General features: G+C 35.7%; 2 protein-coding genes across 3 annotated transcripts in view; both read right to left on the reverse strand.

Annotated features, from left to right (window-relative positions):
• Positions 1-174: 174 nt before the first annotated feature.
• On the reverse strand, positions 175-24,151 carry LOC135104421 (inactive peptidyl-prolyl cis-trans isomerase FKBP6-like). Of its 2 annotated transcripts, XM_064011826.1 has the most exons (10): positions 23,719-24,151; positions 19,554-19,659; positions 16,681-16,838; positions 13,094-13,179; positions 12,418-12,654; positions 9,023-9,193; positions 5,024-5,176; positions 2,952-3,058; positions 1,816-2,124; positions 175-563 (listed from the first exon to the last, which is right to left on the reverse strand). In XM_064011826.1, the coding sequence occupies exons 2-9, from the start codon at positions 19,649-19,651 to the stop codon at positions 1,830-1,832; spliced, it is 1,305 nt and encodes a 434-aa protein (XP_063867896.1). In that variant the 5' UTR covers positions 19,652-19,659; positions 23,719-24,151; the 3' UTR covers positions 175-563; positions 1,816-1,829. The 2 variants fall into 2 exon arrangements, with proteins under 2 accessions (XP_063867896.1, XP_063867897.1); XM_064011827.1 differs by having other exon boundaries at positions 175-2,124; positions 23,977-24,151.
• LOC135104422 (mucin-3B-like) overlaps positions 23,718-25,321 on the reverse strand; it is a 105,846-nt gene continuing 104,242 nt past the window's right edge. The window contains exon 22 of the mRNA XM_064011828.1: positions 23,718-25,285. Coding sequence (XP_063867898.1) covers positions 25,195-25,285 — 91 coding nt within the window. The 3' untranslated portion in view covers positions 23,718-25,194. The remainder of the gene's footprint in view (positions 25,286-25,321) is intronic.

The raw sequence follows: 25,321 nt of genomic DNA on the forward strand, positions 1-25,321 counted from the left end.
GACTGTCTCTAAAGCTTCCTTTCTACTACTACTGCTACTGATGTAGGGTCACTATCCTATAAACCTCACCTCACAATAATACCACAGCACAAGATTCTTTACATATATCACAAGAAAAGAAGCCCAAGTTCAGTATAAAAAATGGATAAAATATGAAAATAGTGAACAACCAGAAATATTCTACACCTTTATTTAAAGGAAAAGCATGGTGAACGACATAATTCAACCCATAAATAATAAAGGAAAGACTTATTATACCAGAGGAAAAACTTTTTGAAATTTTAAACAAAAATATTTTAGTTTGAATTTACAGAAGCAAACATATTTGAAGCCAAACAAATAATGAACCAGGGTACAAAAACTACCCTAAGAAAATAGTTTATGTGGTGTTATTATAAATCTACACTCAACACATGTGTCTAATACTGTGTTTACATATAAGCAAAATGAAGGCATTGGTGTAAACATCTTCCTTCCTCCAGCTCTTTGTTCCTTCATCCCTACATTCAAATTGTCACAATGGACCTCTCCAGTGAGATGATTTTCCCATGGCTGATGTACATCTGAAGCATAGGATGGTTGCTGATAGTGTTGGTGCATGAGCAACATTACCAAGAAGGAACTGCTCTGTCCATAAAACTGTTTTTCTTCCTTTTTTCACTTTGGATAACTTCAGAATTGCTAAATAAATTTGAAGTCAACAGGTAGGTCAGCCAACTTCTGACCAACAATGTCTGAGCAATTCTAACACCTCAAGGAGTCAATATTTACTGTATTCATGAATTAAAAAACATTATGTATATGAATTCATATTTCATGATTAAATAATAATAATGTTGCATTAAATCATGCAAATTATAAAATAACTAGAAAAAATTATGTTATTGTTTTTATATCTTGGATTTATCTGTGATGTAAGGCATATAAGCCATCATAGTTGCAATGTGTGTAGCTCAAATGCCAAAATTACATCCTTTTGCTTATATGCATCACCAAAAAAGACATGAAATGATACTCAGAGAGAGAGAGAGAGAGAGAGAGAGAGAGAGAGAGAGAGAGAGAGAGAGAGAGAGAGAGAGAGAGAGAGAGAGAGAGAGAGAGAGAGAGAGAGAGAGAGAGAGAGAGAGAGAGAGAGAATGTTTGTCAGTTATGAGCTGAGAACACTAACTTTTACCAAGGTTTGTGCTGCTTTACAAGCAACTATCAGGTAACTAATATAGAAACTACCATTCAAAATTATGCTTATGATAATGACAATGATTACATGGAAGTATTTTGAAGATATTATTGATGTATTTCTAATAACAAGATTTACTCATAAGGCATGCCATTGTTATCTGCAACATTAGAGCTTTTGTTGCATGCCTGCCAATCAATACATATAAGGAAGGATACATGTTTTTTAGTTTTCATTAAAAATTTCATGTCAATGATCCAAAATCCAAACACACCATGAGTGAAATATTTCTTACTATTATCCTGCCTTCACAGTCCATGCATCAATTCATAAACATGTATATATCCCATTTTGTACACTCTATTAATCACAGTCTGCTTTGGTCGCTTTCTGCACTCAACTAAATGATGAGGTAGCAATGCCAACCTATTATACAGTTATCTTGAGGATCACCTGGAAGTATTTCCTCATGTTGCATGAAAAAAAAAAAAAAAAAAAAAAAAAAAAAAAAAAAGACTGCAGTTCTTCACATGGATCCATATGATGCATGTATCAATTCTCCATTAGCCTTGCATGCAAAAGATCAATGTATGGAAATGAAAAATAATGTCCCTTATATGAAAGATGCATCAACTCACTTTACATAGCTGCCTTAAGCTTTCCAGTTGTGTTTGAAGGCTCCATCTTGCAATCCAACAGTATTTCCTGGCTCTTCAACTGACTTTGATGCTTTGCCACTGGCCTGACCTTGGCGCTCTGCAGTTGCACTCGAGTTAAACATCTGCTGGCACATGAACCGCTCTCTAGCAGCCCACTTTTCTTCACGCTTGATTACAGCCTCCAGCTCTTCTGTGATTTCATCCCGGCCCGGTTTGAGGCGCTGGGCCTGGAGTAGGAATTTTTTAGCTCCTGAGAAGTCATTAAGCAGACCCTTGGCCTTCCCTAATCTGTGCAGAATAAAGTAAACGGAAACCAAGCATCAGTAATTTAATTTAAAAATTCAGAGCAAAATATGGAAAAATTTACATCACATGTTCCATATTATCTCTGGCAATGTTATGCAAATGCATGAATAAAAGAAAGAGAAAAAAATGGAGTTCACTTTTTAATAAAACATCAGGGATGAATCTCTGCCCTGAGTTATAAACCAATAAGTCAGGCTTGGTCTCACTTATGGCTAAAGTAAAGCTCACTGCAAAAGAAGCAACAAATTTAAAATAAAACTGCTATCCTGTCCTGTGGATATGTTTAATTTTACAGATCATTGTTGACTTTGGACTAAAACCGACAGGATGAGAGTCAACTTGGTCATAAATTGGCCAATTCAATAATTACCATATATATTATGATGAGAGCCACTTTGACAAGCTGTTGAGTGGGAATGGCAAAGGATATATGCTAGAAAACAATAGTTGTGAGAAGAAGGAGGAGGAGGAGGAGGAGGAGGAGGAGGAGGAGGAGGAGGAGGAGGAGGAGGAGGAGGAGGAGGAGGAGGAGTGTTTACTAAATCTATTTGTTATCAGTTGGCCAACAGCTGATTCAGGTCATGGTTGTAAAGGTCAGTCAGTCATAAGGTGGATAGGCTGTAAATCAAAGATAACTTGCATATGAAAGGCAAATCCACAGTCATCACTCATTGCAAATTGAGTTCAAATAAAGATCGCACAACTTTGCAAGAGCTTTTCTCATAACATAACTTGGATAAGTTTCCTTTTTGTATTCTAGATTTAATATAATACTTAGGTATGTAGATGAGACTAAAATCACAGCAAACCTAAAATTGAGCTTGGCGATAATCTCTTGTGAATGTTCTCCAGTCACTGATAGTCCCATCCTGCACTGAGTACAGGCACGAGCTGGGTCCTTCAGTTCCAGGTAAACCTGAAAAGTGTCTTTTTCATTAGTAATGCACAATACTCTAGTTCATATAGTTAATGTCTTATACGATTTCTGTAGAAGCACAAAACTAGCTGGCAAATAAAAAAAGGACATATATACATATGCATACATTGTTGTAAACAAGACTAAGTCATGTTCTTTATATACCAATAAGTGTGTGTGTGTGTGTGTGTGTGTGTGTGTGTGTGTGTGTGTGTGTGTGTGTGTGTGTGTGTGTGTGTGTGTGTGTGTGTACATGTGTGCACACATGTGTGACAGGACATTAAAGACTAACCAAAAATTAGTAACATAATGGATTCCTGGAGTGTTCTGTTATGGATTCAATCCCAGGAGATAGTCTCTTGTGACTAATGTATCCTGTCTTCAGATCACTTTCTGTGCATTCATTATGCTCCAAACCCGAGCATGACACTGGTGGGCAGTGGCAAAGATCCCAAAGATGAATCACCACATGCGCTCTTAAAGGAGACTTACCACGATGTCAAAATGAGAGAAGTCTCATAAGAGACAGAGCTCCCAGAAAGAATGACAGAAAAATGGAAAAATGTGAGTATGTTCCTTGTAAAGAAACTAAAACATTAGAAACTGATCTTAATGGAGGGAAAAGCAGCATTGAGACAAGAAAGTCAAGGCCAAAGTATATCCACTCAAGCCTTATTGGTTATTTATAGCCTAATTAATATTGTTTCAGATGCACATGATTACTCTGCATGATCTGTCAAGGGAAGGCCTTTCATGGTCAATGTAATTTGCTTTTAGATTAATTTGTCAATTTTCATGATCCTCTAAAACTAGGCATATATATATATATATATATATATATATATATATATATATATATATATATATATATATATATATATATATATATATATATATATATATATATATATATATATATATATATACCTCAGTTCTTGAATTTAATTTGTTCCTGAATGCCTTTCAAAATCTGAAATGTTCAGAAACCCAAACTATTTTCTCTATATGAATCAATGAAAAATGGATTAATCTGATCCCAGACACCTGTCCACCCTATCTCATGTCTTAGCGACTTATGACAGACGCTCCCACAGCCAAGATGGCTGCTCCACAACATCTCCAGCTCAGAAATTATTTATCAGCAAAAAGGATGTATTGAATGAATTTAGTGATACAAAACTTATCAAGATATTGTATAGACTGAGCAGGTATCCTCTTTGTCACAAATCTCATGTGGGAAGGAGTGACACAGAAGAGCAACCCACTTACTGCCAAACTGAAGGTGATCATAACACTTAGACATCTTGCTGCTGGGAAAAGCTACTGGAAAAATGCAGTTGTGCAGTAGTGATGGCATTGTGGGTAATCAAGAGAGCCACAGGTGACTCAGGATTATTCCCAAGCACTGAAAAATGTTTGTTTACATCGAGGTTCTTCAATGGGATCACATTTAACTTATTTCAAAGACTGAATTACTGTTTTACCCACTGTGTCTCTCCTCCAAATATATAAAAATGAAGGAAATATTTATAGAAACTATAAATTAGTAATAAACAGCAGCTTTAGTCTTTTAGTATCTGAAACCAAGCAACTTCGATAGAGAACTGAATCATGGTACGGCAACTGAAGCAATTATGAGTTCAAAATTTTGTTCGAAAACTGATGTTGAAAAAGGGAAGCATTTGGTAACCAAGGTTTCACTGTGTATATATATATATATATATATATATATATATATATATATATATATATATATATATATATATATATACATACATACATACATATATATATATATATATATATATATATATATATATATATATATATATATATATATATATATATATATATATATATATGCACACACATGGGAGTATATTTAATACTAAAAAATGGGAAAGATGAACCTCTAAAGCAAGTAGATATGAGTGTATTACTTTTGAGTGAATATTATGTACCTACCTGTGCTAAGTTGCTCCTCAGTCTGACCAGGATATTGCCCCTTTCTAGCTCCTCCTCTCTGTCCTTAAGGGCACAATACTCCAAGATCCAAGCAGCACGGCAGTAGGAATTCTTAGCGCCATGCAGGTTTCCTTCGCGGTGATGCTGATTGCCCTGCATCACACAAATGGAGATGACACCCCTTTCTTCGGTTGTGAATTTCATTAACCTCTGTGTAATCAAACCTGACTTCTTTTCCACAAATGTTTTAAGTGTATCATAATGAAGAAATACTGGGAAGTCAAAGACTTTAAAGAATTCTCAGACAAAACACAAAACTAATAACAAAATACTGGTTCAGTTTAACGACCTCAAAAGATCATTTTTAAAGCTTAAATATACAGTACCAAATGGAACAAATATGCATCACTAAACTGCAGAGGAAGCAACCTGAAAAAAAAAAGTACAAAAATGACAAGATGATCCATTACATGCATAACACTCCCTGACTCAAAGGAGAGAGTAACTAGAGGTCTAGCAAAGGGTTACAATTGTAAGGTTCTCTCCTAGAGATCACAAAACTTATCTCTGAGCACATAAATCATTATGTTGCTGCTACCATCATCAATATTGCACATCCCATACTAATAGCTTCTCTTCTCCATTCACACCTCTTGTATTGCAGCAACTTGAAATCATTAAACTCAGTTAAATTCTTAGGGTTACTGGGACTGAGTAATGCAAAAGGATGACCATCCCCAGATGTTACATAGCTATGCTATTCTTTTGTTTTGAACAGTTAGTGTGTGGGCAGCAGCAGCTACAACTTACAGCCAGTGACTGTCACAATATGAATAGCCACTCACAGCAGCTGAAGAATACTGATACCTTTTACCAATGTAGCTAGATTAGTGTGCCTGGAAGCTCACTTGGCTTCCACACACACACATTATGCACATGTTTCTCTCTTTACAGAGTTGCACTATTTTCTACTATGCCACGGCTTTCTCTTTCTCTCAAACATTAATTTTCCCATTAGCATCTCTTGTACAGTTGGCGCCAAAAAGACAAAAAAAATTACCAGTCAGTGTCAGTATGTGCCATCCAACTACTGCATATTTTGGCGGATAAGACAACGTTCAGATAAGACAACCCCCAAAACTTCAGTCAAAACTTAATGGTTTTAGCTGATATCGGTGGTAAAAGATGACACCCAAACTACCAAACCATCTGTGGTGAAGTTTATGATGTCAGTGAGTACAAGACAACTGAGATAGTGATATACCAATCCAATGAATAAAATACCTTGAATTTATTACCATTACTAAGGTGCAAGTGCAAAACTAAAAATAGAATTCTCACCAGGTGTTTTTGTATGTTTTCATGAAAAAGGATGGATGGGCAAAGATGGTGTAAAATTATGAGCAGTACAATCAGTTTCCCTAAACATAAACAAATTCTTGCCCTGCACTGCCTGCGTGTGTCGGGCTGTTGGCTGTAATATTTTTCTATATATTATGTTTTTTTTTATTAGATACACTGACATTCTTAAGATTTTTCTCAGTATATGGACTTTGTCCCTATACAACACTGCAAGCTGGAGATTCATCTTCTCCCCAGTTTGCTTTCCTTTGGTGCTTAGCTTAGGGTTCCGTGCCTTGAAAATTTTTATATAGCTCCTTCATCAACTTTGGGAAAACTGGGGAATATTTGCACAGTCTCTTGCTTTATCCATTCATATACAATGCAAGTGTGAGTGACAGGGTACCTATATGGTTTTTCCTGTTTTGATTAAAGAAAAAATAAAATATACATTTGATACAAAATATGAGTGTAAGGTTTCTAGTGGATGCAATCAATTTATGAAGATTCTTTTTAGGTATATACTGAGGAGACCAGCCTGGAAAAAAAGCCCACTTACAATGCCATTTCAAAATGAAACTGGAGTAGCAAAGAAAGAGATACCAATTCAGTTTCTGAGAGGTCTTGACATTCTTCCTTCGAAAGAGTTTAGCCTCTAAAGAGTGAGCTAGACGACAAATGCATCCTTGCAAAATGTGTGCTGTGCTGGTAAGTTTGGGAAAAAAAAAACCCACCAATGTCTTTTGTGGCAATTTCAGACAAAAATTGAAAAATTTGCAATGTTTTTCACCAGCAATCTTTCCTCTACATAACAAAAACAAACTGGAAGTCCCTCAGTTGTAGCATGGCAGATATGGTGTTGGGAAGAGGTGCTATTTTTGGCCATATCAAGCAAACTTGTTTGTGTGAATACAGTTGACTTTGGACTTGTTTTCCCACCTCACCGAGCTCCACATCCTGGCTACTCACACAACATACATATCAAAAAGGCATTTTATGATAACCTCTCTCATTCAATGATGTTTTATTGGTAGACCACGTGCACTTCCCCATAATGGGATCGTAGGTACAGAGAACCCTATCATGCTCCCTTCATCCATGCATCTGGACACAGGGAAACAGTTGTCAGCATGTCCCTCCATTTCTATGGTTAGTTGTGCACTGGGACTTGAAGGACAAGGGTTGCCATCAGCCACCAGACACAATAATTACATTATAGAATTGCGAATCTTGGTGGGAGAGAAGAGGGTGAGAATTCCCGCACCCCGCCATCCTTCGAGCAAGTGGGAATTCCTGCCATCTGCTCTTTAGGGGTAAAGTTGTAAGCAAGAGGATATACAAAAACAGGAAGAGCTTCAGAGTATACCAGTTAAAAAGAATAAGAGTGAAGATACTGCTCAACTCTTGCAATAGTGAGGTGAACAGAATAGGGATGAGAGTAAGTAGAAAGACTGAGGGCAACTAATGACTGCCATATTTTGTATTCAGTAATCTCTTGACTAGAGCAGATTCACCTATCACGCCCTCAGTATATCATGCATTTCTGCAGCTGGTAGGTATTGATATTTTTAATTTTAATTATTTCTGCGGTTAAATAGGCATTTTCTAGCATAAAAAAAAAAAAAATACAGTACATGTGTAACACATTAATTGAAATATATTAAAAGAAAATATGTAGTGTGCCGTAGATAAGTAAACAAAACATCGGAAATACTATCACCATCACCATTTATCAAGTAGCAGTATCTTCACAGGTGAGTGTACTGAATTTAATTTCTTATTTTATATGTGAGGATGTGTATAAAAGTAAGTTTGAGTTTAAAAAGTGTTTAAGAATGTAGAAAAGGTTTATAAGCGAGGAGGTAATCTACTCTGTGTTGCGATGAAGTCACAACTATCGGTGTTATACTCAGTCATTTATTGCAAATAACGACAACTGTCCACACATATGCAATGACATGCACTAGTAAGTCTTAAATATATAAAACAATGAAAATAAAGGAAATGGGATGAGTAATGAATGATATTAGTAACAGATCTTCACAAAGAACCTCACTGCCGAGGGCAGTAAGTGCTCCATAATACAAGTTGCCATGTGGATATGCGTCAGCCATATGTTTACTTGGGTAGAATGTGGCTGTTTCCATGGCAACATGAATGGTTTGTTTACAGTATCCCAGGAGGTGCCTAAAACCATTCAGTTAAATGACTCGGGCAACCCGGGTCACCTGGGTTGCCTGAGTTGCACTATTGAACGCAGCCCTGTTTCTATTTTGTGGATTTTCACCTATCGCAGGGAGTTTTGGAACGTAACATCTGCAATAGTCGAAGGATTACTGTATATATACGTATTACATGTCTGCAGTGTTCTAAACCTACAGAAGTACCTGCAAGGAATGAATGTATGAGATATTCTAAAGTGACAAATAAGAATGTAAATGGGGTGAGAGGAGAATCAGAGGATCAAAACACAGAGAGAAAATGCAGGAAAAAGGAATAAATGCAGTTTCTTCTGCAACACTCATCTACTCCTAGGGAAGTTTTTAGGAACAGACAGCACGTATGATTAAAAGAGATACATAAAATGTATGTCATACAAGAATGCATTCCTCAAGAATATCTTAACATACTGGATTCAAGATGTAAGTGTGAACATACCTGTCGGTGGTGGGCTTGAGCTGCTTTCAGCTTCTCTTTGAAGCTTGTAATATTTTGCTTTTCTCCCTCTAGATCCTCAAATGAATCAGCTGCAGCACGATCAACAGCACTCACCAGCTGGATCTCATAGAGAAGTACCTCACCCCCTGGGATCCTGGGTGGACATCCTTTCTGTAAGTAAAGGATAAGGCTACATTCACAGCATTACGTATAATGCTGCCAATATTTTGTGTAGAGGCAGCATTATAACTGAAGAAGTATGAGGCCTACTGCACAAAGATTGTAAACTGTGGACACTTGAGATTAGAACAACAATCAGTGTCTAATACTAAATGTTACTTCTAAATAAAACATTTTACTTGGTCTTCTCAAGATAACCAAATTACAACCACCAGTTTTCTTTTTTAAGTTTTTATTTTTGTTTAGACAGTATTTCCTGTTTTTATTTGTTTTCCTGTTTTTATTTGTTTATCTAATGTGATAAAAAACAAAGAAGAGAGCAGGTACAACCTTGAAGCAAAATTTTGTTTATTGTTTTCATAGCAAAGTATATGAGAAAATGCCTCTTCAAGGCAAATGGTAAACCAAAACTTTGAAATAGTCACTTAAATATCATGATAGCCTGCAACTCACTCTCTGTATTCCCTGTGCACTACACAAAATGATAACATGGAATAGAACAAGGGAGACACATGCACACACACACACAAACACACACACACACACACACACACATGAAGAGATGTTGGTAGATGTGTTAAAAGGTCTTGAAAAGATAGTGATGGAAAGTAGTTATATAGTTATTGTTTGGTGATTTTAATTGTAAGAAGATAAATTGAGAAACACTGACAACTACTGGAAGTGAAAACTCATGGAGTAATAGACTATTAAACTGGGCGGTGGAAAACTTAATGACAGAATGGGTAGATTGTGATACAAGATTCAGTGGAAGAGATAAACCATCAAGACTTGATTTAGTGTTTACCAAGGAAATGGAAATTATTGAAACTATACACTATGATAGCCCTCTAGGTAAAAGATATCAAGTGTTGATGGAATTTAAATAAAAAAAATGAAAATGTAATCACTGATGAAAATTATAAGGTGAAAAGATTTAAATATAGTAAAGCTTATTTTGAAAAATTAAGAAAATACTTTGTTGCCATGGACTGGAAAGACTTTGAAGATACAGAAGATGTTTTGGAAAAATGGGATGAATTTATAAGGATATATAATTCCGTTGAGGAGAAATCTGTACCTAGAGGAGGGTTAAGATGTAGAAAGGGTAAAGAATGGTTCAATACAAAATGCAAAGAGGCTAGAAATTGAAAGCTAAATGCTTGGAATAGATGGAAGAAGAGGAAAACTGAGAGCAGATGGGAGGAATATACTGATGCTAGAGAAAAAAGTATGTTGAGATAATAAGAATGGAGAAAAGAAATTATGAAAGAGATATAATAGATAAGTGTATAAATGAACCCAAACTGTTCTTTAGACATATTAATGGGAAGATGAAGAAGAAGGAAGGTGTATCAAGATTGAAAGTTGAAGGAAAAATCTATGAGGATGCACAGGACATGGTGGAGGTTATGAACAATAGTTTCAGATCAGTATTTACTGTGGAAGGGGAGTTTGATGCTGGAAAGGATAAGTTGGTGAGTACAGTCCCAGTCATTTATGAGGAACTACTTCAAGATGATGGAAGAACTTGATATAAATAAAGCATCTGGTCCAGATGGAGTATCAAACTGGATACTGAAGGAATGTGGAGAACAACAGGCTGATAAAATTCAGTCTAGTGGTGACATCACTATCACAGGGAAGAGTACCAAAAGATTGGAAGAGGGCAAATATTACACCAATATTCAAAGGAGGAAATAAGGAAAATCCACTAAATTATAGACCAGTGTCCTTGACAAGTGTTGTAGGAAAACTGTGTGAAAGAAAAATAAAGGAAAGATGGATGGAACACTTGAAAAGAGATAAAGTTTTGGTAAATTGTCAATTTGGATTTAGGAGGGGAAGATCATGCTCCATGAACTTATTGTCCTTTTATTCAAGGATAATTGATATTGAGCAGGAGAAAGACGGATGGGTGGATGGTGTCTACTTAGGTTTGAAGAAAGCGTTTAACAAACTACCACACTGAAGATTGCTATGGAAGATAAAAAATTATGGAAATATTGGAGGAAGACTGCTGGAGTGGATGGAGGAGTATCTGGATGATAGAGAGATGAGAACAGTAATACAAGAACAGAATTATTCTTGGCTGAAAGTAACTAGTGGTGTCCCACAGGGGTCAGTGTTGGGACTGATAATGTTTGTAATATATGTGAATGACATAAATGAAGTAATAGACAGTTATATGAACTTATTTGCTGATGATGCTAGGGTGATGAGAAGGGTAGAAAATGAAAATGACTTTATGGTACTGCAAGATGATTTAAATAAGATAAATAGATGGAGTAAATCTTGGCAAATGGAATTCAATTTAAGATAATGTAAAGTAATGGAGTTTGGTAAGAGTAAGAAAAAGAATACGATATTATTATGAAATGGATGGTGTGAAGTTACAGAAATCAAAAGAGGAAGTAGATTTGAGAGTAACAGTTACTGAAAATTTGACTCTGGACACACAATGATAAAATTACTGGAGAGATGATGAATTTCTTAAAAAGGATATGAACGGCATACTCATATTTAGATGAAGGAATGATAAAAAGTTGTTGATTTCCATGATAAGACCAAGATTGGAATATGCGGCAGTGGTGTGGTCTCCTCATATAAAGAGGAATATTTTAAAATTAGAAAGAGTACAAAGAGCAGTCACTAAGATGGTTCCGGAGTTGAGCAAATTGACCTATGAAGAGAGATTAAGAATGTTGGAAATTCCTACCCTTGAAAATAGGAGAGAGAAAGAGAGAGAGATTTAATAAACATATATAGAATGATAAATGGTATGGAAAAGTGGACAAAGAATGTTTTATAAATTTAAGACACACAGAGTACAAGGGGACACTGTAAAAAGTTGAAGAAAGTTAACTGTGGAACAGACATCAAAAGTATAGTTTTCCTCACAGAAGTGTGAATAAATGGCATGAACTCAATGAAGACACTGTCAAGGCCATAACTGTCCATGCTTTTAAGACCAAACTGGATAGATATAGAGATGGGATAGTATGAGATTACTCCCCTCCCATAAACCACAACTAGGTACATACAACTAGGTAAAATATATATATATATATATATATATATACATATATTATTTGAGAGGAAAGAATAAGTAGCATTAATTCAGAATAGGTTAGAGTACTGAGAAATATTGATACTTCATAATAACTAGCAACTATTTTAATTTTCACATTCAGAAGGATCTAAACCATCAGTCTTACCTCTCCAAAAGCATACTGGGGCCAGATAAGGAACCTGGATGTCTCGCTACACCTCATTGTTTTGATTGCTAGGTTGAGGCCGGGCAACAGCCCTCCATCATCAAGCAGTTTTCTCTCGGGGCGGCCCCGTAACAGAGTGGAGTCAAAGGGTTCATCATTGTGCTCCAAAAAAGCATTATAATGGAAGGTTACACTAGCCCCATCAGGAATGGACTCACCCACTCCAGCCTTCACCTCCTGAACCACCATGAGGAATAAAGCAATCATTAACATAAACTGTTATACCAAATACATTATGAAGAGATTTGTGTATTATAATATATACACACTAAAATGTTCAATTAATAATGAAGATACACACATATAAATCAAACTGAGAATTTATTTTAAAGCTAAAATTATGTTTTACTGCTTTACCAATCTAAAAGAGGCAATTTAAATACTCCAGAAGATTTGTTTGCCTTAAATCTTTTGGACTGCAAAATCACACTTTCTATGATAAGAGTAAAGACTAAGAGTAAGAGTAAAGCAATGAAGTGTACTTAATGTATAGTATAAGGATTAATATAGTTTTGAATGAGCTTCAAGCTATAAATTGTTTGAAGTAACCAGGATAACATGTTCCTATCAGCATGCACCACTCTGGACTGATCTAACCCTGAATAACACCACTTACCATTTTCAGCACCCCACCATCCCCAGAGATGTCCACCATCCGACATGCTAGTTGCTCAAAAGGCTCTTCATCTCCTGCATCTGACACTACAAGGAAGAAAGGAATCAATGAAATGAAGACAATACACACTTGTTTTATTTTTCCCATTTTCCTGTCATTACTCATACCTTCCTCCATTAGCCTTTTAAAATGTCTCTTTCTCCACAAAAATAAAACAGAATAATACAAAATATATAGATGAGCTTATTACATACAAAATCTTACTTTCCAAAAGTGACTACAGTAAAATCCCTCTTATCCAGCATCAACGGGACCGCCGACATGCCGGATACTTGAATAGAAGTGAAATTATGTCCACAATCACCACCCTACACTCACGCATCTCACCATAACAAAGATCAGCTGATCTGATCAGCTGCTTAAGTGTAAGCACAACACGCTTCCTCTTTTCTACAACTTTAGGCATGATGAAGGCATCAGGCGATAAACAGTGCACACGTGGGACTGAGTCACTGAGTAAACACAGTGCAGTGGGCCACGGGTGGCGTGAAGCAGTGCGCTCTGGTGGTGCGGGGACAAAGTATGCCTCGCGCGGGAATTTTAATCGATTTTGAGTACACATTGATTTTTTATTGATTTTAAGGCTCGGGGAAAAATGTGCCGGATACTTGAAGCTGCCGGATACTCGAATGCCGGATGAGAGGGATTTTACTGTAATTACTTTCTAACCTAATCCTCATTCACATACATAATTCCTACTTACTTTTACCAATCTCCTGACTAGACCCTTCTCTTGGTAAACCCCCTTCCTACTCTCTCTCTCTCTCTCTCTCTCTCTCTCTCTCTCTCTCTCTCTCTCTTGCACTCAAATAAGATTTAAAACTCTGTAGTATAGTATTCTACACTTGCCACATTAAGAGTAGATTCAAGCATAAAATCATACAAGTATGTACAGTCAGAGAGAAAATATCCTTATTGAAATAATGTGAGTCATTTTTCACTCAATGGCCAAAGTAATTTGAAAAATACTGTTTGAGTGTGGCATCTGATATCTGTGATTTACGAAATGAGGGATAGGATCACAATGATACGCTACATAACCTTCATGATATTCCGCAGCAAAGTTTGCTGACTATATCAAAAATGCTCTATTTGGTCAAAATGTTGTGTAATGAAGCATTTACACTTTTATACTTTTCTGCATAACTGTACATTGATACTCCAGCATTGTTTAATCCAACATATTTTCAGCTGGCTATACTGAGCTATTTAAACATGCAGTGGCTAAGTGATTAGTTCACTGTGTGGCCACAGATGATGCTATAATCATAGTACATTACCACTGTTGTGTGCAAAATAGTGAGAAGAGGCCATCAAAATATGTATTGGGTATATATATATATATATATATATATATATATATATATATATATATATATATATATATATATATATATATATATATATATATATTATGAGTATATATTATCAACATCTGTATGGAGTAATGTTGAAAATTTACTACTGCTCTGTTGTTTGTGAAAATGTTAAGATAAAAATGGGAGAAGAAAACAAGAGTACTGAATCATAGCAGAGCACCAAAATATAATCTACGTAAGAGTGTAAGTCCTACCACCAAATTTTATAATTACCTACAAATTGTAAACATCTTCAGCCTCTCTCTCTCTTTGCCACAATGCTGCATCTCTTGCTATCTTCCACAGCTACTTTCACAATAATTGCTATTCTGATTTTGCTATTTCCCCTCCCACGGCCTCACTGCACAAAACCTTCCACTTTCTTTCATCCCTATTCTGTCCCCTTCCTGATGTGAGTTAACCAGAACCAGTATTCACAATCTTTCACTCTGGAATTCCTTGCTTGCTTCAATAGATCCCCTTCCTATGACAAATTCTTGCAAGAGAGAGAGCTCAAGACACTTCAACTTTGGATAATCCTTTTGGCCGTTTTTCTTTGGAGACTGGCACCACAGTTGTTTTTTTTTTTTTTTGGGGGGGCAGTGCTTGTCAAAAAAAAAAAAAAAAAAAAAAAAAAAAAAAAAAATATATATATATATATATATATATATATATATATATATATATATATATATATATATATATATATATATATATATATATATATATATATATATATATATATATATATATATATATTGAAAAATTACTACTGCTGTCTGTGGGATAGAGCCAGGAACAGTTTTGAGGAAGGGAGCTATTCTACACTGCACTACAAGTCCATTGAAGAAACTCTGCATTGAATTTGAATCTGCATGTGTATGCATGTAACCAGCATTAAGCAGAGTTTTTTCATTATGAATGATTTTATTTGACTCTTATTTCCCACTAGCTATGAATTTAAAAGAAGAATGAAGTGGAAATTGTGGCACAAAAAGTGAACATAACACAATAACAATAAAAGAAAAGTGGAAGCACTGTAAAAGCTGGAGTGTGGAGTTTCTGTCCATCACCTGTGTGAAGTATGTGCTGTAGGATCATTAGCTATGTAAAATATAAAGAGGCAGTGGGAAAGGTTGAAACAGCTCTTTATTGACTGTGATTCAAAGAAACAGATGTTCATGTGAAAAACAATGAAAGATGGAAAGAGTACAGATAATAATAGAATAATGATGGAGTGGTTTTGAGAGCCACCCACACAATAGCAGCAGCTGGAGAGTGTACAGAAGAGGACATGCAAAGTCATCCTTAGCCCTGCTTACATGAACTATGAGGATGTCCTGATCACCCTGAGTCTGCCCAGGTTGTCTGCCAGACACCAAGAGACCCTGGAGAAGTTTGGGAAGGGCCTGCTGCACCATCCATGCCTACCTCAGATGCTGCCCCCAAATGTGTCCAACCTAATCCATGCCACACAACACCATGACCTGATAACGCCCCTAAAAGTGCTGCACACAAACTGATACCGCCTCAGCGTGGTTCCCACCATGGTGCAAGCCTTTAACAGTTAGTTCCTTTCTCTAGATTAACCTTAGTTTTAGTGTTAAGCCTACCCCTAAACCCACTGTCGTTGCTACATTAATAAACCATTTATTATTACACACACACACACACACACACACACACTGGTGTACTTGGCTTTTTATTCTAAAAAAAAAATTCCTATGAAAAAAAAGGCCATTTGAAATACATCAAAATATGTACAAACAGTGCCTTTTATCCTACAATGCATAACATAATGTTTACTAGTAGCAAATGTACCAGTAAAGTAAAAAAAATAAAAAAAATAAAAAAATAAATAAAAAAATAAATAAATAAAAAAAATAAAAAAACTTTGTACTCACCTGAGCGACAAGTTGGTTGTATGCCAAATTACCCATCATGGAGAGAGAGAGAGAGAGAGAGAGAGAGAGAGAGAGAGAGAGAGAGAGAGAGAGAGAGAGAGAGAGAGAGAGAGAGAGAGAGAGAGAGAGAGAGAGAGAGTACCTCACTGTGTAATCCTCAATTAAGAAAATAATAGTGTTTGCCAATACTTTTACAATAATTATTTCTTAGAAGAAAAACATTATTACTACTATTACTACTTCTAACTACTATTTGTCAACTCACACTTGCTTTCATCCTCATCAAACATTCCACCTCCAAGGCTAAGGCTGGAGATGAGAGAGATGTCATCAAAAAAGTTTGATTGTTGCAGTGGAGGGTGATGGTCTTCTGATGGTTCAGCTGCCACCTCAAACAGTGTGCCTGATTCATTTGACAGATCTCTGTAACAGCAAAGACCTCTGAAATGCTACATTATTACAAGATATTCAAATATAACACACACACACACACACACACACACACACACATTATATAAATATATATATGTGTGTGTATGTATATGTGTGTGTGTATTTACCTAGTTGTGTTTCACAGGAAAAGAGCTATGCTCGTGCTGTCCTGTCTCCATATGTATAAGCATCCAGCTTAACTTTAAATTCATGAATATTTGTTGCTTGTACCACTGTTTCATCTAAGTTGTTCCATATTTCTATGCTTCTATTTGGGAAACCATATTTCTTGACATCTCTTCTACTTGCTGTTTTTCTCAATTTCACTCCATGTCCTCTTGTATCTCTTGAGTCCCACACAAATAAGTCTTCTTTGTCAACTTGATCCTTACCCTTTAAAGCTCTGTATATAGCAATCAGGTCCCCTCTTTCTCTTCTCTCTTGTAATGATGGAAGCTTCAATCTCCTTAATCTTTCTTCATAGGTTAAATCTCTCAAACTTGGTACCAATTTGATTCCAGCTCTTTGGATCCTTTCTATTTTCCTTATTTCCTTTTTATCATGGGGTGACCAAACAATTGTGGCATATTCCAGTTTTGGTCGAATCACATATTCCATCAATTTTTTCATTATCTCTTCATCCATGTAAGCAAATGCCCCTTTCATCTTTCTTAGTAACTCTAGATTTCCCCAGCTATTTTGTTTACATGTTTTTTTGGTGATAAATTATCACTTATTGTAATTCCCAAGTCTTTTTCTTCTTTGGTTTTCTTAATTTCCACTCCTGGTGTAGGAACTTGTCAATCTTCTTTTGCTTTTTTCCTAATTCCATCACCTTGCATTTCTTTGCAATGAATTCCATTTCCCATTTCTTACTCCATTTATATATCTTATTTAGATCTTTCTGTAATAATTCACAATCCATACTGTTTTCCACTCTTTTCAGTAATTTTGCATCGTATGCAAACAAACTTATATAACTGTCAACCTCATCCACCATATTGTTGACATACACCAGAAACATTACGGGGGATAAGACTGTCCCCTGTGGTACTCCACTTATAACTCTATACCATTCTGATTTTTCTCCCTTTATTACTGTTCTCATTTCTCTATCTCTCAAGAAGTCTGTAATCCAATTTAGTGTGTTTCCTTGCAAACCCCCTATATTATGAATTTTCCATAGCAGTCTCTGGTGTGATACCTTATCAAATGCTTTTTTTAGGTCTAAATAAACACAGTCTGCCCAACCCTCTCTCTTGAATTATATCAATTGCTCTACTATAAAAGCTCACTAAATTTGTGACACAAGATCTTTCACTTCTGAAACCAAATTGTCTCTCAGTCAATGTATGTGTTTCTTCTAAATATTTCATCTGTCTGTTTTTAACTATTCTTTCCACTATTTTTGCCACCACACTTGATAGGGACACTGGTCTGTAATTCAATGGATCTTCTTTATTACCTCCTTTAAAAATGACACAATATTGGCTCTCTTCCAGTCTAGAGGAATTTTTCCTTCCTTAAAAGAACACACTATGGTACTGTGTATACCTTGTACCAGTTGTTCAAAACATTCCTTAAGTATCCAGTTGGACACTCCATCCAGTCCTTGAGCCTTACTTACATTCAAATCTTTCATAATCTTCTTAATTTCACTTATGTCCACCTGTATCTTTCTCATCACATTGTCTCTGTGCCATGCTCTTTCTCCTTCAAATCTGTTTTCGTGTGTGTGTGTGTGTGTGTGTGTGTGTATATATATATATATATATATATATATATATATATATATATATATATATATATATATATATATATATATATATATATATATATATATATATATATAACAAGTACTACATATACAGAAAATAACAACAGCTAGAAAAGGAATGAATAATAATGGTTGAACAGTTTCAAACAGAATAGACTGAAGAATTTAAGAAAAATGTACAAAAACTGGAAGGAAAATACCTGGAAAGAAGAGAAATGAGACCAGAAATAAGACAAGCAAATTAATGGTGGACAAAAGTAAAAAGCACAGTACCACAGGGACCAATTTTAACACCAGCATTTTCAAAATGTACAAATAATATTCCTGAAGAAATAAGTAATTATCAAAGTTAATTATTAGATTAAGGAAGATAAGAAGCCATAAGGACTATGAGAATCTGCAGAATGGTTTAATTATGATACATGAATACAACACAGGAAATAAAATTTAAAGCCAATAAATATCACATAATTAAATTAAGGAGAGGGCACATCTTGATGAACATATGCATGTATAAGTTTGTAAGTAAAATAATATTAAGAGTGAATGATGGAAATGACAGGATTAGTGACAAAGCATAAAACTATCAACAGAAGACACAAACATTGTAGGCACTGGATGATGAGAAATTTATGGATCTTCCACTTCAAGACGCATGATCCTTATCTTGCCTAAAGCACTAAAATGGCTACATATCTGGTCCTGTAAGTGTACCAGACAGATGAATAAACATACATAGAATAGTAAAAACTTAAAACATTATTCTAGCTGCTTTATTAGTTACCTATACACATTCCTTATATATACACACATCATGTACACTCTTACCCTAAAAATATGCAGTTTGATACCAAATATCTAACTAAATCAATGCAAGTAACAAAGGTATACATATAATTAATAAAACAAGAGAATGGATTAAGCTTTACCTTATATTCAAAGCCTCAGTGAGCTGGATTGGAGGACCCATCATTTCATGTGCCAAGAATTCCCTAATCCCCCCTTCTGTTCTGTCCTTTGCTGCCATGTTATTTCCTGTGTAAGAATCAAAACATCCTCTGTCAGGTTAGCTTTTAGTGATATTCACAGTATTTACAAGTACATCATTTTCACCAGAATTATTTGCTTTCATGTTATAGTGGGATGCAAATATTAAGACACTTTAGCAGGGGCAGTCATGAGAACTACCTGACAGCATTATCACTTCAACCCCAACCAGGCCTACAATAACATTATGGTTATTTGAAATAAGTCTTCAAATATTTGTATGTGGTAAAACAAACCCATATAATGTAAATATGTGAATTCTAGGATAGTATGAAGGATTTTTGTATGGAAATGAATCCGTAACACATGACAACAGTGTGCTACTCAGCAATGTTGTCATCTATGGTCATGGTTGCCAGGTGAGCCCTTGTAAACCACAGGTCACTTTTCCCTGGTTGTGGTTGAAGTGATAATGCTGCCAGGTAGAGGGTTCTCACACCTAGCCCATCTAAACTAGTTATTCCCATGAGGAAGGAAAGAGGCAGGAGGGGGCATTTATATTAGGACAGTATTGTACTGTACAGCACTGCACAAGACAGAAACAATTGTTATTAACTGCTGTGATGGGGAGTGGGGAGTCAGAAGAGATGAGAGGATGCATATGACCAAACAAATCCCTGTAGTTAAATGACAAATGGTGTTCATTAAATGGATCTTAATTAATGACCTCTGGATATAGGAAGTTTTTGCCCTTAGTGACCAACTCTCCTCCCCATATGCATTCATTATGTCAAATGTTTATTGTAATTGACAAATCTTAGATAACCTATGTATTGGTCCTCTACTTTTCTTAATTCCGGTCTCTGGATTCTTCCTTAAATTTCCACTAATACTACCATAAACTGTTTAGAAGAGACTATAATACCTTGTGCAATACTTTTTCCAGGTATTTTCTCAATGATCTTAACTCTTGCAATACCTTGAAATGTAAACAATGCACTTGTTCAGTGTATTCTGCATAATTTTCAAGTCTTGTTAAATGGTCAGTTGTAATATAGCCATTCCAAAATAATGCTTGTTTTTCATTTGATTAGAATCAAACATTTAAATAATTACATTTGTTAGCATTTTGTAAAACACTTTTATTTACATTTGATTGTAGATTTTTAGATCTTTGTCTCCTTGTTAATCAGTATCATTATGTCATTCTTCCAAGCTGTTCAGATTAAGCCTGCAGATATTTTATAAAATGATGTGCAAATTTGCTTGGCATGACATTGATATATAATTTCTGGTTTCTTTAGTACCATGGGTTGACACACACTTCAACACTGATGCTTTACTCTTTTTTAAACACCCATCCTGCCTTCTCATGTAACTAATCATAACATCAATATCCTCACAATATTCTTTCCCTGAATGCCTCTATACCATGTCCCATATGCAACTCTTTTCCTCCTATCACTGTATTCCTCCTATCCTCCTATCCTGTATTTGTCTCATCAACTTCTCTCCTCTAACAGCCCATCTTCAGCCTCTCTCACTGTCCCAATGTTGCATCTCTAGCTGTCTTCTACAGCTATTTTCATGCTAACTGCTCTTCTGATTTTGCTAACTGCATGCCTCCCCTCCTCCCACGGCCTCGCTGTACAAGACTGTCTTCTTCCTCTCACCCCTATTCTGTCCACCTCTCTAATCCAAGAGTTAACCAGTATTCTCAATCATTCATCCCTTTCCCTGGTAAACTCTGGAACTCCCTGCCTGACTCTGTATTTCCACCTTCCTATGACTTGAATTCCTTCAAGAGGGAGGTTTCAAGACACTTATTCATCAATTTTTGACTATTGCTTTGACCCTTTTATGGGATTGGCATTTTTTTTTATTGGATTTTTGTTGCCGTTGGCCAGTGTCCTTCCTACATAAAAAAAAACAAAAAAAAAAAACATACCCACCAAACAAATATCAAACCTAATTTCTTAATTTACTTATATCTATATCTGAGATAAAGTCTAAATACAAACTCTACTATACGATATCATTTAGATGGGATTAGACAAGAGCAGACTTTCAGTTTTCTCTTTTATTCACATTTTATACAAATAATAAAGGCTTACAATTGGGCAGCAAACAGTGACCCAGCGGCTGTACAGGCGACTCATCAGTAAGGCTTACTCAAGGAAATCCTACTTCATAATAAATATTGTAACTAATAATAATAATAATAATAATAATAATAATAATAATAATAATAATAATAATAATAATAATGATAATAATAATAATAATAACAATAATAATAATAATAATAATAATAATTACAATAATTATTACTAAAATATAAAAATTAAATAGTGATCACAATTAATGAATACTGCTTTTGGGCATTCTGAACTGCTCAATACCACAGTCACTGCTTGGTGCTGTCTCCTGGGCAGTGACTTGACCATGGCAGTTCATTCTACACTATTCTCTGGAGATGGTGTGACATCCATGATGCTCAGCACCAGTCAAGCAACCCATCCTGTCCTAGTGACACAAACTGTTGGCCCAGTCAAGTGCACCAATCAGTATTTTGGGAGTGACTGGTAAGACTACAAGAGCCTAGTAATTATCTACTTAACTTTCCCAGTCTTATCAGAAAAACAAAAATATATAATAAAGTCACTCAAACTACACCATACACATGAAAGCCAAATGATTAAGCTTGAAGGAACAAGAATTAAAACACTTTTATAGCTAATGTAAGAACTCTAGCCATGTCTAATAACAGGAGGTTGCCAGTTTTAAATAATGTAAAAGACACAAACTAACCTTGAACACTGGTAAATAATACTTTACTAAAATGTTATACACTTATGAAAGATAAGATCAATAAACTTTGCAATTAATTAACAAAGTTACTTTAATAATAAAAAACTGAACTTAATCCTCCTGAATGATTCTTGAGCCCTCAAGCAATAGTGGTATCTCTACATGAAAAGATATATATATATATATATATATATATATATATATATATATATATATATATATATATATATATATATATATATATATATTTTTTTTTTTTTTTCCTTCAGAATCCTTAACAATGCTGGGAAAAGAAAGAAAATAATTGCCATGAGCTCAATAGAAGCCAAAGAGCACTTGATGGACAGCACTTCTAATCTAACAGGTTTCTCAGGAGCATATCCTAACATCTACAGTATTACACATGCCAGCCCTAAGCTTACTGGGTAATCCCTAATGTGGAGGGAGGGAGGAGGAGGCCCACCCCAGCATCACAAGGGAAGAGGCAAAATAACCTCAAAGGCACCATGCACTCTATGTATTCATTCGACAACCTAGGCAGTTTCACGTATGAACACTTTAAATCAGCAGTCACACACTAGAGAGCTTTGGGCAGTGAGATGCCCCTTGGCCACTGACCTGCCTTGGCAGATAAAAGTGCCTCTCGGGTATTCTCCCACCCAGACTAAGACGATACATTGAAGTGGTTTGGCACCTATATAGGAAAGGAATACGAGGGGATGAGCACACGTGACAGAGCAACGCTTGCTGTGCGGTGGGGAGGCTGGGAAAAGACTCCCAGAAAGGTAATGCTGCACCAGCTATTATCCCTCTACTTGTCTAATGCACAATTAATTATATACCTATATATGTAAAAATTCACACCCACTCTAACCATTGCCAAAGCTGATGATAATAATAATAATAATAATAATAATAATAATAATAATAATAATAATAATAATAATAATAATAATAATAATAATAGCTGATATGTTTGAAGTTTTCATAAAACAGCATAGAGCATATGCTGACACACAGGCGCGCACACAGTCTTGTCTGAACCCTAACAAAAACCCTCGCGATGGGCTCAAGCTGCATGAATCCTGGTAATGCCCAAGTAATTTCCGTCTTAAACCCACAGGTAGGTGAGACCCAATATTAAGGATATCAGGATATTACGTCACGTCACCAACCTGGCTACTTACACTTCAGCGATGTGGATGGGGTAACCCCAAGCCCTGCTGTCAAGTCGCTAGGGCAAAACTACATACAAACCAGGCTGCCTCACCCCTTCTTGATCAACATAACACTGACCTTCTTTCCATCTGTCCGTAATCTCCTGATGTCCTTCGTCGCTTCACAAGTTTCCAGAATGGTGAAAGAAGCTTTACTCAGGCAGGAAAGGGCTCACACAGTACCTGTAGCGGCCATGACGTTTTCCTCCCTGAACCCTGCACGCCTTATCGCAGCCAGTGACGCTCGGCACACTGAGCCTAACACGCCGAATTATCAGAGCACTTCGAGTATTCTACTACAACAACACAAGTGAAAGATATGAGAGCAGATCAGTACCTTACAGGGAGCCACAAGATAAGATGTGAAGCGAAAGTGTTTCGAACCAGTTTCCCCTCACAGAAAACGGGTCAAGCACCAAAACCAAAGCAGCTCTGAGGGCTTGCTTCCCCGCTAGGCCGCGCGGGAACCCTTTGTCCGCTTTGCAAACCATTATTCTACATGAAAATAAACTGCAGACGTCCCAGAAAAATAGCAACTGCGTAATATATATATATATATATATATATATATATATATATATATATATATATATATATATATATATATATATATATATATATATATATATATATATATATATATAAACCTATTTATTTTATTACCTATGTTCGGAAATTTTTCGGGGAAAGCATAATTTCTGGAACGTGATGGATGCAAATTTAGCACTAAAATGTCACAAAACAAAACGTTTGCACCGTTCGTACTTATGAAATAAATAATGCGCTGTAGAAAATAACTAATGGCCTGTGAGCAGAATGTCATTAATACTGGGTAAGTAGATACCTTCATTGCCGCAAAAAAAAAAAGTAACGTAGCTGCAGAGCTAACATACATTAAAACAAAGAAATTAAATGATCACAACAATGTAAACAGAAAAATCAGTCATTACGGCAATAAATGAAGAATAATGCCTACACGTGTACCAAACAAAAATTGAAGGAAGCTGTGGTTTGACTGGAGCAAGTGTGTGTGTGTGTGTGTGTGTTTATATATATATATATATATATATATATATATATATATATATATATATATATATATATATATATATATATATATATATATATATATATATATATATAAAGACCCTTGGCACTACAAAGTATATTTCCTCCAGCACTATACGGTATGCACAATCCTCCTAACACAGACTTGATGCTTGAGCGATTCATGGGTCAGACTAAATTAATCTTGGCTAAACAAGAATTTGGGGATTTGGGGGAAAAGGGTGGGATGAGTTATTCTGCAGGGTTGGATGGATAATGGGGAATGTTCTCTTTTGCAATACTAGTCATCCACCTTCAGTACCTAAGTATTACTGAAATGTTACAAGTATGCCCTACTTCCCCTTAATATTATAGTTTTAACCTAGGAACATGTCATTCTGAAATGAGTCCATTGATGCTATAATCTTCTGGCAAACATAAGGCGGGCAGATTTGAGAAATGAAGGAGTGGGCTGGACCACTGCCCAGCCTTGTTATGCCTCTCCACCTCACCCATACTTGCTGCTAAGAATTCTCCTCAGCATGGGCTCTGCTTTGCACTCTTGAGGAATGCAATCCATCATGCCATCCCTGCCGCACCTGAAGAAGAGAGCCATGTAAGTATAGATGCCAAAC

The sequence above is a fragment of the Scylla paramamosain genome, chromosome 10 (assembly GCF_035594125.1).
Source record: "Scylla paramamosain isolate STU-SP2022 chromosome 10, ASM3559412v1, whole genome shotgun sequence".
NCBI classification, from domain to species: domain Eukaryota; kingdom Metazoa; phylum Arthropoda; class Malacostraca; order Decapoda; family Portunidae; genus Scylla; species Scylla paramamosain.